Source organism: Salvelinus sp. IW2-2015, linkage group LG9 (assembly GCF_002910315.2).
Source record: "Salvelinus sp. IW2-2015 linkage group LG9, ASM291031v2, whole genome shotgun sequence".
In the NCBI taxonomy this organism is placed as follows: domain Eukaryota; kingdom Metazoa; phylum Chordata; class Actinopteri; order Salmoniformes; family Salmonidae; genus Salvelinus; species Salvelinus sp. IW2-2015.
Window position 1 is genome coordinate 5,748,993 of NC_036849.1, and position 16,220 is coordinate 5,765,212.

At 39.9% G+C, this 16,220-nt stretch overlaps 1 protein-coding gene across 1 annotated transcript; it reads left to right on the forward strand.

The window, feature by feature from the left end:
* Nucleotides 1-4,421: 4,421 nt before the first annotated feature.
* On the forward strand, nt 4,422-5,377 carry LOC139028268 (piggyBac transposable element-derived protein 4-like; the record flags this gene model as incomplete). The annotated part of the gene is made up of 4 exons (XM_070445273.1): nt 4,422-4,470; nt 4,610-4,735; nt 4,851-5,023; nt 5,117-5,377. Coding segments are annotated over exons 1-4 (609 nt in total), but the record flags the coding sequence as incomplete, so codon positions are not given.
* Between the last annotated feature and the right edge of the window lie 10,843 nt (nt 5,378-16,220).

Here is a 16,220-nt window from a genome sequence, read left to right on the forward strand (position 1 = left end):
ACTTAACCTTAAAATGTCATTTTTGGAACAACTTTGAAATTTGATGTTTGAGAAACGTGGATGAACGTCTAAATCTGACGTAAGACTGAGCTGATTCCAAAGGTTGCAAGCCCGAATCCAGCGGTAGAAAGTTGTTTTGGATATTTTTGTTTTAACCCTTGTGTGGTGTTCATGTTTTTGTTATTCACCCAATGTGTGTGGGTTTGATGGACCCACAACATTTTTTTGTTGTTTTCAAAACAATACAGCCCTAACAATTTACATACATGTTGTTGACTTATATCAATTACAAGCAATAGACAGCCTACAGTACATGGTTAAAATGTCCATTTACCTCTGCTAGATCACATTCATCAATAATAGTGCTATTCGTTTTTTGGGGATAATATGTCAATTATAATCCAGACTTGAAACAAATATAAATGAAACAAGGTTTATCATCACTATTGATGTTTATTGCTTTGAACTGATTAAATTGGAAGGACAGACTTTACATACAGTATTTTATGGAAATTACAAATGAGCCCCATTGTATACAAATTAAGGCTGGTCTACACACTACATGAGGGACAGAGTTGCAAAGAAAGAAAAAGCCACATCTCAGACTGGCCAATAAAAATAAAAGATTAAGATTGGCAAAAGAACAAACACTGGACAGAGGAACTCTACCTAGAAGGCCAGCATCCCGGAGTTACCTCTTCACTGTTGACCTTGAGACTGGTGTTTTGTGGGTACTATTTAATGAAGCTGCCAGGTAGATAATAACAGAGCAGCAGCAGTGTAAAGGAGGGGGGAGGGGCAATGCAAATAGTCTGGGTAACCACTTGATTAGATGTTCAGGAGTCTTATGGCTTGGGGGTAGAAGCTGTTTAGAAGCCTCTTGGATCTAGACTTGGCGCTCCGGTACCGCTTGCGGTGCGGTAGTAGAGAGAACAGTCAATGACTAAAGTGGCTGGAGTCTTTGACAATTTTTAGGACCTTCCTCTGACACTGCCTGGTATAGAGGATGGAAAGAAGCTTGGCCCCAGTGATGTACTGGGCCATACGGACTACCCTATGTAGTGTCTTGCGGTCGGAGGCTGAGCAGTTGCCATACCAGGCAGTGATGTAACCCCTCAGGATGCTCTAGATGGTGCAGCTGTAGAACCTTTTGAGGATCTGAGGACCAATACCAAATATTTTAGTCCACAAACATCTCCTTTGTCTTGATCACATTGAGGGAGAGGTTGTTGTCCTGGTAACACATGGCCAGGTTTCACATGGCCAGATATCCGCCATATTGGGTAGTCAACAAAAGTCAGAAATAGCATTATAAATATTCACTTACCTTTGATGATCTTCATCAGAATGCACTCCCAGGAATCCCAGTTCCACATTAAATGTTTGATTTAGTTCGATAATGTCCATCATTTATGTCCAAAGAGCTACTTTTGTTAGCACGTTTGGTAAACAAATCCAAAGTCATGAAGCGCGTTCCCTAGTTGCAGACAAAATGTCAAAAAGTTCCGTTACTGTCCGTAGAAACATGTCAAACGATGTATGGAATCAATCTTTAGGATGTTTTTAACATAAAACTTCAATAATGTTCCAACCGGAGAATTCCTATGTCTGTGGAAAAGCAATGGAACGAGAGCTAACTCTCTCGTGACCGCGCCTCAGAGCCTATGGCAATCTGCCAAACACCTGGCTCATTCCTCTCTCATCGCCCCCACTTCACAGTAGAATCCTCAAACAAGTTTCTAAAGACGGTTGACATTTAGTGGAAGCCTTAGGAAGTGCAACATAACCGATATCTCACTGTGTATTCAATAGGGGCTGGGTTGAAAATCGACCAACCTCAGATTTCGCACTTCCTGTTTGGATTTCTTCTCAGGTTTTTGCCTGCCATATGAGTTCTGTTATACTCACATACATCATTCAAACAGTTTTAGAAACTTCAGAGTGTTTTCTATCCAATACTAATAATAATATGCATATTTTAGTAACTGGGACTGAGGAGCAGGTCGTTTACTCTGGGCACCTTTCATCCAAGCTACTCAATACTGCCCCTGCAGCCATAAGAAGTTAAGGAGAAGTGGATATAAAATTCCATGTATAACACTTGTATCTTTGATCAACGTTTATTATGAGTATTTCTGGAAATTGATGTGGCTCTCTGCAAAATCACCGGAAGTTTTGGGAACTACTGAACATAACGCGTCAATGTATACTGAGATTTTTTGATCTAAATATGAACTTTACCGAACAAAACGTACATGTATTGTGTAACATGAAGTCCTATGAGTGTCATCTGATGAAGATCATCAAAGGTTAGTGATTAATTTTATCTCTATTTCTGCTTTTTGTGACTCCTGTCTTTGGCTGGAACAATGGCTGTGTTTTTCTGTGACTTGGCGGTGACCTAACATAATCTTTTGTGGTGCTTTCGCTGTAAAGCCTTTTTGAAATCGGACACTGTGGTGGGATTAACAACAAGATTACCTTTAAAATGGTATAAGATACTTGTATGTTTGAGGAATTTTTATTATGAGATTTCTGTTGTTTGAATTTGGCGCCCTGCACTTTCACTGGCTCTTGTCATATCGATCCCGTTAGCGGGATCTCAGCCATAGCTCAGCTACTAGCAGGCCAAGCAGTGCTACATTGGCAAAACCGGGCAGGTAATTCATAAAGCATTTGTGGGGGGGGCCGGGGGGCGAGATGTAACAGTAAGAGAGGGAAAGTCTGCATAGTGTTTAAATCAGACAGGTTCTGCGGTGTGGACTTGCACACTCCCCATCATAGATTTAACAACCTAGGATTGGTGCAGCCACTGGCTTGAGAGAGTTCCCACCGTTGTTAAATCCAAATGCGAGAAAGTTCACACTTTGGGGAGAATCAAAGCACTGAGTCTGTGCAACCACATGCAGACTCGAGGGGATTTCAGAGAACATGAAGTGCTGGTGGATCTGTCATGCAGTTTTATTGTTCTCAATCGAGCGTAGAGACAGAGTTTTGCATGTTTTAACATTAAATGAGTAGAGCGGAAAAGAGAGATCACCAACTGTCATTTTTTGCAAAAAGCTGATTTAATGTCTTCTACACTTTCTGATTCCTTACTCCTATTCCCTCTGTCCGTTCACCTTCAAGTCATTCTGCTCTGAACTGCAGCAAGAGTGAGTTCAAAGTGATTGTCGAAAGTGATTTCGACAACACAATAGGTATGGCACTAGGAAAAACAGAGATTTAAGCACACAAGTTTTTCTGAAGTGAGAAGAGAAGTGAACAAAGATAGAAGTGAACAAAGAAACAAAATGTTTTTATGGTATCATTGAAGATTCATGGAAGACTTTACGCTGTGTTCAACTACTTAACCCTTGTGTTGTCTTAAGGGTCAAAAATGACCCGCCACTATGTTTAACAGCAAAGAGAACTGCCTAGATTATATTTTTTCAGCATCAAATTTGATGACTTTTCCTAGAGTGACCCCAACATTAGAAAAAGGGAAACATCGCCTTTGTTCATATTTCCATGAAAGCTGTACACCACCAGGGTACAAATATTGTCTTAGGCTCATTTTTGACCGAGCAGTTATAAAATCATTTACACACCACAAAGACAGACAGACAGACAGACACACACACACACACACAGATTACCTGTGCTACTGATTGAACTCAGACAAAACAAAAACTTTCTTGTGCATGTGCAGCATCTCCCCTCCACGACCCCACACATGACCCCACACAAGTTCACAGACAAAATAAAAGCTATTTCAGACAAAATAAACATTTCTTGAAAGCATTGTTTACTAATGGGGAATGCAGTCAGAGGCTATAAAGGTGCTGCAGATGACAGTCCCCCCAGTTCTCTCTTTGCTGAAGCCATCAGTGCCAAACCGGTCGTAGATCAGATTTTTTCAATGTCCAGAAGGAACAACAGAACAATGATTTAGAAGAGGAGGAAGTATCTGAAGAAGAAGATGGGAAAGAACACAACCAAGAGCAAGAATTCCCCCAAGCTGAACAGCAAAATAACATGGTCCTTGTCACAATTTTTAACCTTCATTTAACTAGGCAAGTCAGTTCAGAACAAATTCTTATTTTCAATGACGGCCTAGGAACAATGGGTTAACTGCCTTGTTCAGGGGCAGAACAACAGGTTTTTATGTTGTCGGCTCAGGGATTTGATCTTGCAACCTTTCGGTTACTAGTCCAACGCTCTAACCAATAGGCTACCTGCCGCACCATATGACAACCAGGGCAGGATAGCAGCACAAAATGTCATAAGTATGACCCCAGAGCCCAAAAGACATGCAGTTGCCCATTCCTAGGACATCGCCTCAACATTCTACATGTTCATCACACCAGCCATCGAAAAAAATATTACTAAAGATGACAAATTTGGAGGGTTTCCGGTAAATATGGAGAAACTGGAAAAGGATGGATGAGATTGACCTGCGTGCCTACATAGGGCTGCTAATCTTAGTGGGTGTGTATAGGTCCCGAGGCGAGGCCAAATGTAGTCTCTGTGATGTAGAGAGTGGAAGGGTGATTTTCCATTCCACGATGCCACTGAAAGTCTTTCACACTTTCACAAGAATGCTACGATTTGATAATCGTGATTCAAGGCCTACGTGTGAGAGACGAACTGGCGGCCATAAGAGAGTTCTGGGAGAAGTGGGTGGCGCGTCTGCCATACCTCTACAACCCTGGGCCTGAAGTAACAGTGGTTGAGCAACTGGTTCCATTCAGAGGTACATTTATATTTTCATATCTGTAATGTAAGTGATTTTCACTGGTAATTTTATTATGTATTCCAGTAATATCATTGATATATGTGACTGTTTTCTGTGACACTGATTACAAAAGGTCGCTGTCCTTTCCGGCAGTATATGCCCAGCAAACCAGCAAAGTATGGCATCAAGGTTATGGGTGGCAAGAAGATGCAAGTCTACACAGGGAAGCCGACCAGTGGAGGCCCGGAGAAGAACCAGGGGATGCAGGTTGTGCTTGATGTGACAGATGGACTGAGGGGGCACAATGTCATGGGTGACAATTTCTTCACCTCTTATGAACTCAGCCAGCAGCTCCTGAAGAGGAAGATCAACATGGTTGGCACAGTTAGAAAGAACAAGCCTGAGCTCCCCCCTGCACTCCTCGCAACAAAGGGGAGAGAGGCCTTCTCATCAAAGTTTGCCTTCGCCCCCACCACCACTCTAGTCTCTTACCTCCCAAAGAGGAACAAGAATGTGGTCCTCCTGAGCACACTGCACAAAATGGCTGAGACCAGTGATCGTGAGGACAGGAAGCCAACCATTATCCTGGACTACAACCACAACAAAGGAAGCATGGACAACCTGGACAAGGTGATTGGAACTTACAGCTGCAGGAGGATGACTGCCTGTTGGCCCCTGGTCATCTTCCATAACATCATTGATGTGTCCTCATACAATGCTTTCGTGATATGGAACAAGATCAACTCTACCTGGATACCTGGAACAAGAGGGGGTGTTCCTGGAGCAGCTGGGAAAGCAGCCTCTGCAACGCTTGTGAAAGCTGTTCAGGGGGCTGAATCTTGTCCTGATCCACCTGAGGCTGCACCTGGGGCAGGCAAGAGGAGGAGATGCCAATTCTGCCCCCCAAAGAAGGATTGTAAAACAAATACTATGTGCTGCACATGTGAGAAATACATCTGCAAAATCCATGCACACACACTTGCCTACATGTGCTAATTAGAGTTTATTTATTTATATTCTTCACATTTTTGTTTAAAATATTATCTTATTTTATTCTTATGTATTGTTGTTGTTTACACACCTTCTGGGTGGGGGCAATGGTTAAAAAAATGGGAGAAGACTAGTATTTTGTAGTTGAATTCCTCATTGTACAGTACGTATATGACAATATATCACTATGTGCCAAAAAAAGTTCAAGACTTATTGTTTCCCTTCAATAAAATGCATTCAAAACTACTTTCTGCACATTTCTGCTACTTTATTAGGCTAAACAAGTGCTATCTCTTACTAAAATTATATATATGTTAACACCTATGCAGTACCTTTAGCAATAATAATAATAATAATAAACCTCTACTTTAGTAAAGCAAACAATTATGACAGGTGTGTTGTAATAAAAACGAGTGGTGCCTACTGATTAAATGCAGTCTTTCTGCATTGTGAAGAGGGAAAACCCAGCTTTCACAAAGTTTGTGATGAATGACAGGTTGTTTCTTCATGCAATATAGATTCGGTGTTTAAAATTCAATTAAGCTGCTTTATTTTAGGGGTTTAGTGAAGGCGGGTGATTTTTTACCCTTAGGACAAGGGGAGTATACAGAATGTTAAGACTACACAAGGGTTAACAGCTTATCCTGGTTGTGGATCCTGCAGGCTACTGGGTACAGACCTGTGTTGAAAAACTATTGGAAATCATTTCAAATACTTTATCTGTACTTGGTCCCGTGTGGTCCCGTGGTCCCGTGTGGCTCAGTTGGTAGAGCATGGCGCTTGCAACGCCAGGGTTATGCGTTCATTCCCCATGGGGGGACCAGGATGAATATGTATGAACTTTCCAATTTGTAAGTCGCTCTGGATAAGAGCGTCTGCTAAATGACTTAAATGTAAATGTACTTACTTGACCTTTCCTGGCGCAATGGAACCAAATCAAATTGTCTCAAAAGTGCAAACCCCGCCCATCTGGAAGTCCAGCCAGACTAAACAAACGCTAAAAGTATTTGGAAGACTTTAAATCGTTTTTTGAACCCATATCTGGCTGGGTTTTGCTTGAGTTCTCCTCCAGTTGGCCTTTCTACACTTTATTGGGCCAGATTAGTCTTCCAACGAGTGCCGTTCAGGGCTACGCTGAAAGACTGGCACTATCATCCATGCACCATGAATACTTTATAACCCTAATAAAACATGCATTCATTGTACCAGAAGTGCAGGGAATTATGCTCCGCCACAATCCTTGCGCTTGAACTCCCATCATTATATGTCCCAAAGAAATTCTCTCTCACTAATTGGTCTTTTGACTAATCTGCTCTGTGAAAAGATCTGATGTGATTGGTCAGAAGACCAATTAGTGGAAAAAATATCAGAATTGGACTGCCTGTGTAAATGCAGCCCTTGAGGCTCATTACTGATGAAACTTGGAGTGATGATCAGTTGCCATTTTATTTATTGGGTCTTGGAATGTAATTGGATTCTATGTAATTCTGTATATCAGGATCCAAAACCTAAACCAAATTTACAAACAGCTCATTGACATTGCAATATATTCCACTGTACACAAGTAGATTAGTTTTGACCGATTTATTGCTGAGTTTTCATTAAATAAACCAATTCATTTAGAGGCATCAAGCCAAAGGCTAAGAAGGAAAATATATTGTTTTCAGGAGTATAATCTTTTGCTTTATTTTATTACGGCTCATTTTAGAATGGGCTTTATAAGCCAGCCAACCTTTAATTTCTCTCAAATTCCTTTAACTCCAATGAGATGTTTTTTTTTCTATAGTCTGAGATAGAGATTTGTATTATGAGGATTGGACATTCAGTTAATCCTCAGATTTTTCTCCCCACTTGCAGCATTAACAAAATAATACATTCGGCCCAAAATGAAATGGATTATTTCGATATGCCTATTTAATTGCAGGAGTCAAAAGCATTCAGTAGGGTAGTTAAGCAGAACATTAAACACAAAAGCTGGCTGTTAATGATGTTGGAAATGAATTGATCGACGTGAAGCATTTTCAAAGTCAGGCGAGACTCGTCTCGAGATGGTGTCTCCGTTGTGGGGGAGATGCCCCAAAAATGATACATTCCCAGCACTCACGTAATAAGACAGACAAGCTTGGGTTTGCCTGGAAAACCAACAAAATGATGTATTTACCCAAATGGAGCTTCATACAACAATTTATGAGAATCGAGGAAAACAATAGGAACAGATACTGAGCTATCTGGAAAGTCGTACAGCAAAACAACCAGAATGCAATACATTTCATTACACATAGAGGTATACATTTTGTATGGAAAATAAATGGCCATTGACTTACAACCCCAATACCAGGTCAATATCAGGAAAGTGCTACAGCCTCCAGCTCTTACCTCAACTGACATAAATAACATGTCCGTCTGAATCTCTGTGTTAAGGGACCTTATCCAGATCAATAGCCATAATGAGAGAGTCTGCAAAAGGCGTAGAGCCATAAACAACAATGTGTCGTGTCCGCATCCATTAAGATCGGCCCATCTAAGTGAAGGACAGCTGATGAGGTTCAACCTCATTAAAGGCAGGGAGTTGTATAAGGTTAGATCGTGCAGCAACTAAGACTGCACTGAGGGTTTAAGGGAAGAGCATCAAGTAGGAGTGACACCAAATGTCAAAGGACAATGGGTCAAAGGGCCTGTTCTTCAGTAGAATGTACCCACTGGACACAGACAAGCAATACACTGTTTACTCTACCGTCCGGCAAACGGTTGAAACAGCTTCTACCCCTAAGCCATAACACTGCTAAATTGCCAGATGCTATCTGCACTGACTCTATCTTGCACTGAACCTACATACACACACATTCACTACATACGCACGCACACACACTTTTACACTCATCATTTGCTTCTGCTACTTTATTTTACTCATATTATTATTTATCCTGTTGCCCAGTCATTTTATCCTGCCTTCATATACATATCTACCTTCGAATACCTCATACCTCTGCACATTGATCTGGTACTGGTACTCCCTGTACCTGGCTCCATTCTTGTGTATTTTATTTTATTCCTCGTGTTACCATTTTATTTTGTATTATTCTTTTTTAACTCTGCATTGTTGGGAAGGGCTCGTAAGCAAGAATTTCATGGTAAAGTCTACACCAGTTGTATTCGGCACATGTGACAAATCAAATTTGATTCAACGTCAGTTCAACGTCTAATTTTGAATTACATTTGGTTGAGTTGTCAACTAACGTGAATTAAATGTGAAATCGACAAAACAATTCACAATGTCATTGGATTTAGGTTCAAAGTTGGGTTTTGCCCAGTGGGTAAAGTTCCACAGAGCTTGTGGGATGACAGAGCTCATTAGAAGCTATAGAGACTAATATTCTATTTTTACGGTAGAGACACAGAGGCAGGATGGTAAGAGTGAACGTAAAGGTTGTCCTCAGATCACCTGTGTGTCCTTAACTGCTGTAGTTATACCTTGTCAGTCTAAGACATCTAGCAGGCAGGTTCAAACTTAGTCAACCCATAGACAGACTAATAACAGACAAAGCTTGAATGTATAGGCACCAGCCATAGCTACAAATACACATTTAATAAAACCCCATATTTTCTCATCACAGCCATCGTTAATACCGAGAGCCTAGTCAATGCAAGCAGTGTTTTGAGATTAATAAGAAGGCACCCCTGTATTCCTAACACATTCCACCACTCTTTGCCTGTGTTTGTTACAGAGATGAGTCATTTGCTTATGTAATATATTATGTCCATTGGAACAGTCGGGGAGCGTGCTAGCGAGATTAATAAGATACTTTATTTGAAATGAAAATGCTTATTACCACCAAGGCTTCCTGGGGAATATTATCTTTCATCAGTAGGATCCCCTGCTAAAAACACACACACCCTGTGATTCACAGCAGCTCTCGTAACCCTGGGTACTGCCACGTAAGGAAGACAGGTAAGTTTTCATGCAACCAGCAACAGTCAGGAACATAGGTGTATACTATGCAGTAACAACAGTTATTTTTGTCACCATGATGTAGGCAAATGAAAATATGACTTCTGATAAAGAACACAGCATATGCAGACATCCATATACAGTACACGGGTATCATACATATATATATATACACACACACATATATATGTATATATGTATATACATACACACACACACATATCTATATATATACACATATACATACATATACATATATATACATAGACATATACATATATACATACATATACACATATACATATATATACATACACATATATATACATACATATATACACACAAATACATATTTATACATACATATATATATACAGTATATATATATATATACACACACACACATACACATATATGTAGTGGTTTGTTTCTTGGAAAAGAACTTCGTGCCAGCATCCTCAGAACCTGCACTAGTGTACATCATTTGTATGCATCCCAAATGGCTCTCCCTGTTTAATAATTACTGCCCTACTTTTGACCAGGACCAAATCAAATTAAATTGTATTGGTCACATACACATGATTAGCAGATGTTATTGGTGGTGTAGAGAAATGCTTGTGCTTCTAGCTCTGACAGTGCAGTAATATCTAACAAGTAATATCTAACAAATTACACAACATATACCCAATACACACAAATCTAAAGCAGGATTTAATTAATCTTAATCTAAGTTATTAATTAACTATAGGGGGTGCTGTTCCGCATTAGCATATTTGGGTCTCCAAAATTAAACTGCCTCGTGCTAAATTCTTGATCGTACAATATGCATATTATTGTTATTATTGGATAGAAAACACCTTCTAGTTTCTATAGAAGTTGGAATTTTGTCTCTGAGTGGTACAGAACAATTTCTACAGCACTTTTCATGACAGGGTTCAGATTTCAGAAATTTTTACCCTGATCTGGAGTCTGTTTTTAAGGCGACAGTGAATGCTATGAAGAAACCGACACTGCCTACGTCTTCCTCTGGGTGTCTGTACGTCATCAACGTTTTGAATGAAGTCTATTGCACAATCCCAGCCATTATAAAACACAAAATGTATAGGGACGTCGCCCTTTCTCGTCGTGCGCCTGAAGCGTGAAGGCCATCGGACTTGCCTCGTTCCAAATCGTTGTCTAACCAGCAATATTTCTCCGGTCATGTTTTCAGTCGTAATAGTTGTTAAAAACATCATAATGTAGTTAATTTGAACCGTTTTATAGCAATTTATATCCGTTTTAGTGCGATTTTGAGGAATTTATTTGTTTGTGCACTCTGAAACTTTGGACACGTTTTGGGGTGTCGGTCGTTGGTGGTGGACATTTCGAAGGACAGAGGAACTCTATCGACCAAAAGACGTTTATAACATAGAAAGGATACATTGCCCAAGAATCTGATGGAAGAAAGCTCAAAGTAAGCAATATTTAAATATGATAAATCGTGTTTCTGTCGAAATATTTAAAACGCATATTTCGCCATTTTGTTTGGTATAGCTTCACTTGGCGAACCCTGTATTGAAAGTTAAGGATAATTTTAAAAATGTAAATCAGCGGTTGCATTAAGGAACTAATTTGTCTTTCGATTCCTGTCAACCTGTATTTTTTAGTCAGTATATGATTAGCTTTTCAATTAAACTAGATCACTCTGATAGATGACGTCAGACATATTGAGGTTGATTTCCTAGTATTTTTATTGTGTAACCACGGTTTTGTATGGCTAAATATGCACTTTTCGAACAAACTGTATATGTATATTGTAAAAATGATGTTACAGGAGTGTCATCGGAAGAATTCTGAGAAGGTTAGTGAAAAATTAATATATATTTTGGCGGTGATTACGTTATAGCGCTCTTGGCTGGAATCGATGCTCTGGTAACGTTTGCACATGTGGTATGCTAACTTATCGATTTATTGTGTTTCGCTGAAAACGCTTAGAAAATCTGAAATATGGTCTGAAATCAACAAGAATGGGTCTTTCCATTGCTATGCTTTGTCTATTTTTTATGAAATGTTTTTTATGATGAGTAAATTGGTCATACACGTTGGCTCTCTATGCTAGTAATTCTTAGTCGATTTTGTGATGGTCGGTGGCAATTGTAAACTGGATTTCTACCTGAAATTATGCACTTTTTTCTCAACAAAAACTATCTATACACATGAATATGTTATCAGACTGTCATCTGAAGAGGTTTTTTTCTTGGTTAGTGGATATCAATATCTTAGTTGAGCCGAATTGGTGATAGCACCTGAAGGAGTAAGAAACTGATGGAGTTAGAATAGTGGGTATTTTGCTAACGTGTTTAGCTAATAGATTTACATATTTTGTCTTCCCTGTAAAACATTTTAAAAATCTGAAATGGTGGCTTTATTCAAAGATCTGTATCTTTCATCTGGTGTCTTGGACTTGTGATTTAATGATATTTAGATGCTACTATCTACTTGTGAAGCTATGCTAGCTATGCTAATCAGTGTGTGGGGGGGTGGGGGGTGCTCCCGGACCCGGGGTAGAGGCTCGTTAGAGGTTAAGACTATATACATATGGACGAGCGATGTCAGAGCGGAACGGACTAAGATACAGTAGAATAGTATAGAATACAGTACATACGAGATGAGTAATGCAGGATATGTAAACATTTTTAAGTGACTAAGATACCGTAGAATAGTATAGAAAACAGTATATACTTATGAGATGAGTAATGCCAGATATGTAAACATTATTAGCGGGGTGAACAGGCAGTGGCTCGGGTGGTTGATGTCCTTGATGATCTTTTTGGCCTTCCTGTGACATCGGGTGCTGTAGGTGTCCTGGAGGGCGGGTAGTTTGCCCCCGGTAATGCGTTGGGCAGATCGCTTTGGTCAAAAGTAGTGCTATTTGGGTGCTATTATAGGGTGCTATTTGGGAAGCAAACAGAATGAGGCTATGTACAGTATGAGAGAATAAAGTAGGTCCATTTAAGACACTGCGTTTCCAATTAGTCCGAATGGAGGAGTGTTAATTTGAGCAGCATGTCCTCTGTCCTGAGCAAGTGGAAATGCTGATGTAGACTGAAGCACCGTAATTGATGCAGAGTTAATTTCTGCTCGCAAGCAACGCAATTTACCATAACTCATACACCCCCCCCCCACCCCCACCCCCACACACACACCCACACAATGTGGTATTTTTTTTGCTAGGGGATGGGGAAGGGGATGGCAAGCGACCTGTAGCATACTCACGTGTCTGTAATTGAAGGAGTACTTGGGAACATTGCTTCAACTATGAACGAATGCTTCACTCTCTCCCGACAACAATCCACTCTATATAACATTATCCCCAAATGACCCGCTCTCACTTCAGAGCCCACTACAGAGTTGAAACACTCTACTACCATCACTTCAAACCCTTTTGGGTCATAAGAGAGATCAGATTGGTGACTTGTTTGGCTTAAATTTCCTCTGAAAAGCCACCACAACGGTGTGGTCCATGCTGTTCAAGTCCTGCGGCAGAATCCTAGAACAACTATTAGTCCTCTGGAGGACGTGTGTCTCCAAAAGGCCTGAGTAGCAACACCGTGCCTGAGTAGCAACACCGTGGCTGTGTCCCAATTGGCACCCTATTCCTTTTAAAGTGCCCTACTTTTGACCAGGCCTCATAGGGCTGTGGGATTGGGACGCATACCATCTTGAGACACTAGTCTAGTTTGTAAACAAGTTACTTCAAACTCTCACTTTATCTCAGTTAACCCTATTCATTTTTAACTCTGGCAGCCCTCCTTTTCTTTCTCACAGAGCCAAGAGAGTCCTCGCTCCCTCTTTTCCTCATACCAAATGAGAGGAAAGTGACAAGCTAGTCTGTCATTTTGGTGCTCGCTTGCATTCACATCATGCTGCAATGCAAATGTATATGAGACTAGATTGAATAAGAAACATGTTCCGGAGAAATGTGTATTCTGCTACTCTCTAGTTCTGGCTTACGGGATGAACAGAAAGACAAATACTTAAATCAAGAGTGATTGTGATCCCCCTTAAGCCACAAGAGGGGAAAAAAGTTCATACATTTTAGGCAGGTAATCAGATTCACGCATTGGATTATGGAAGTGTCTCGTACACATGATACGCAGGTTAGTTCGTTAGTTAGGAGAGAATGTTCTACGGAAGTGAGAAAAATGATGCATTCATAGTGTGTATGTCTTTCTTACACGGTAAAAGGCTCCGGCCCCATGATGAGCCAGTACGCAAATCTTATAATCATGACTGAATGAGTATTTAAGAGATTATACTACAGAATGGAGTTTTTTTCCCCCTCTCAGATTGTCATAGCTAGCTCTCACAAGAGCATATTTCAATCAAGTCCTTTTTCTGTCTCACTCATTTCAAGGCCTAGTGCAGTCAAAAATGTAATTTCCTGTATATATACACACACACACACTGAACAAAAATATAAACGCAACATATAACAATTTCAAAGATTTTACTGACTTACATTTCATATGAGGAAATCAGTCAATTGAAATGAATTCATTGGGCCCTAATCTATGGATTTCACATGACTGGGAATACAGACAAAGATCTGTTGATCACAAATTGCAAAAAATAATACAATTTTAAAAAATAAAAACGGTCCTCATAATGGGATCTCGTCACAATATTTTTGTGCATTCAAATTGCCATCGATAAAATGCAATTGTGTTCGTTTTCTGTAGTTTATGGCTGCCCATACCATAACCCAACTGCCACCATGGGTCACTCTGTTCACAACGTTAACAGCAAACCCCTCGACCACACAACGCCATACACATGGTCTGTGGTTGTGAGGCCAGTTGGACGTAAGGTCAATCCTCTAAAACAAGTTTGGAGGCAGCTTATAATAGAGAAATTAACATTCAATTCTCTGGCAATAGTTCTGATAGACATTCCTGTAGTCGCCTTGCCAATTGTACGATCCCTCAAAACTTGAGACATCTGTGGCATTGTGTTGTGTGACAAAACTGCACATTTTAGAGCGGCCTTTTTGTTGTTCCTAGCACAAGGTGCACCTGTGTAATGATCATGCTGTTTAATCAGCGTCGTGATATACCAAAGCTGTCAGGTGAATGGATTATCTTGGCAAAGGAGAACTGCTCACTAACAGAGATGTAAACAAATTTGTGCACAAAATTTGAGAGACAAGCTTTTTGTGCGTATGGAACATTTCAGGGATATTTTATTTCAGCTCATGAAACATGGGACCAACACTTTACATGTTGCGTTTATATTTTCACACTATGAAGTTGGAATAATACTGTGAAAATGTGAAAATAACGATAATTCCTTTTTAATGTAAGGACTGAAAAGACTGCATGAATTTTCAACCTGTTTTAGTGGGATGGAGTTCCGGTCTGCCTGGTGACATAACTAGGCGGTAAATTAGTTAATAGACCAACAAGAAATACATTTCCAAACCTCTCTGCCAATAACAGGTAGTTTTCACTTTTTCCCTCCCAAATCAGACCACTCCCAGAAAGTCCTAGCAAAATTCTTGTTTATTGTTAAAAAAAATGTGTACCTTTTATTTAACTAGGCATGTCAGTTAAGAACAAATTCTTATTTTCAATTACGGCCTAGGAACAGTGGGTTAATTGCCTTGTTCAGGGACAGAATGACAGATCTTTACCTTGTCAGCTCAGGGATTCAATCTTGTAACCTTTTGGTTACTAGTCCAACGCTCTAACCACTAGGCTACCTGCCACCTCTTTGCTAACAATATGTGCATTTAAATTTTTTAATTTTTATTTAAAAGAATCACAGTAAGGCACTTAATTTTAACCCAGAAATTATTTGATATTGAGATAGAAATGGCCGCATTGGACCTTTAAGCTTGGCAGACATGATCTTTTTGACATTGACAGAGAGTATAGTAGATGATGACAGCTCTAGCGAGTAAGTGCTCATATTTCTTAAAGCATTTATTTATAAGTCAAGGATCCTCCAGCACTTAAGTCTACCTCTGACTTTGTCTATTATGATTTTACCTACAAGTCATCCAATTCAAGGTTTAGTGACTGTAATGCGAGTACCTGCTTATACAGTATGTGAAACAGCAAAACTATCAAAATAACACCCAAATCTATTTTACATACCAAACATGACAACGGGCAAGGACAGGCCTATATGTAAACATTCATTTGGATGTTCCTGAACATAATGTATGCTCTCATGCTATGCCATAATCTCCAGGGGTAAGCAAGGTAGTCCTATGCAAAGCATTTCCACCTACAGCAACCCACCTCAGAAGCATTTTTTCGAGGCTCAGTTTTGCGGTTCAATACCGAACCATGCTGACTGACATGTAGCGTGGATTGGTACAGGGAAATTCCATTGAATGGAGTGATGCTGGGACTCCGATTTTCCNTAGCGTGGATTGGTACAGGGAAATTCCATTGAATGGAGTGATGCTGGGACTCCGATTTTCCACTATAAAATGTATGTCAAACAAACCAATGATTGCAAATTGTTAAAAGTAGTCATTGTGCCTATAGTTGTCTGATTTGTTTCACTTTGAAATCA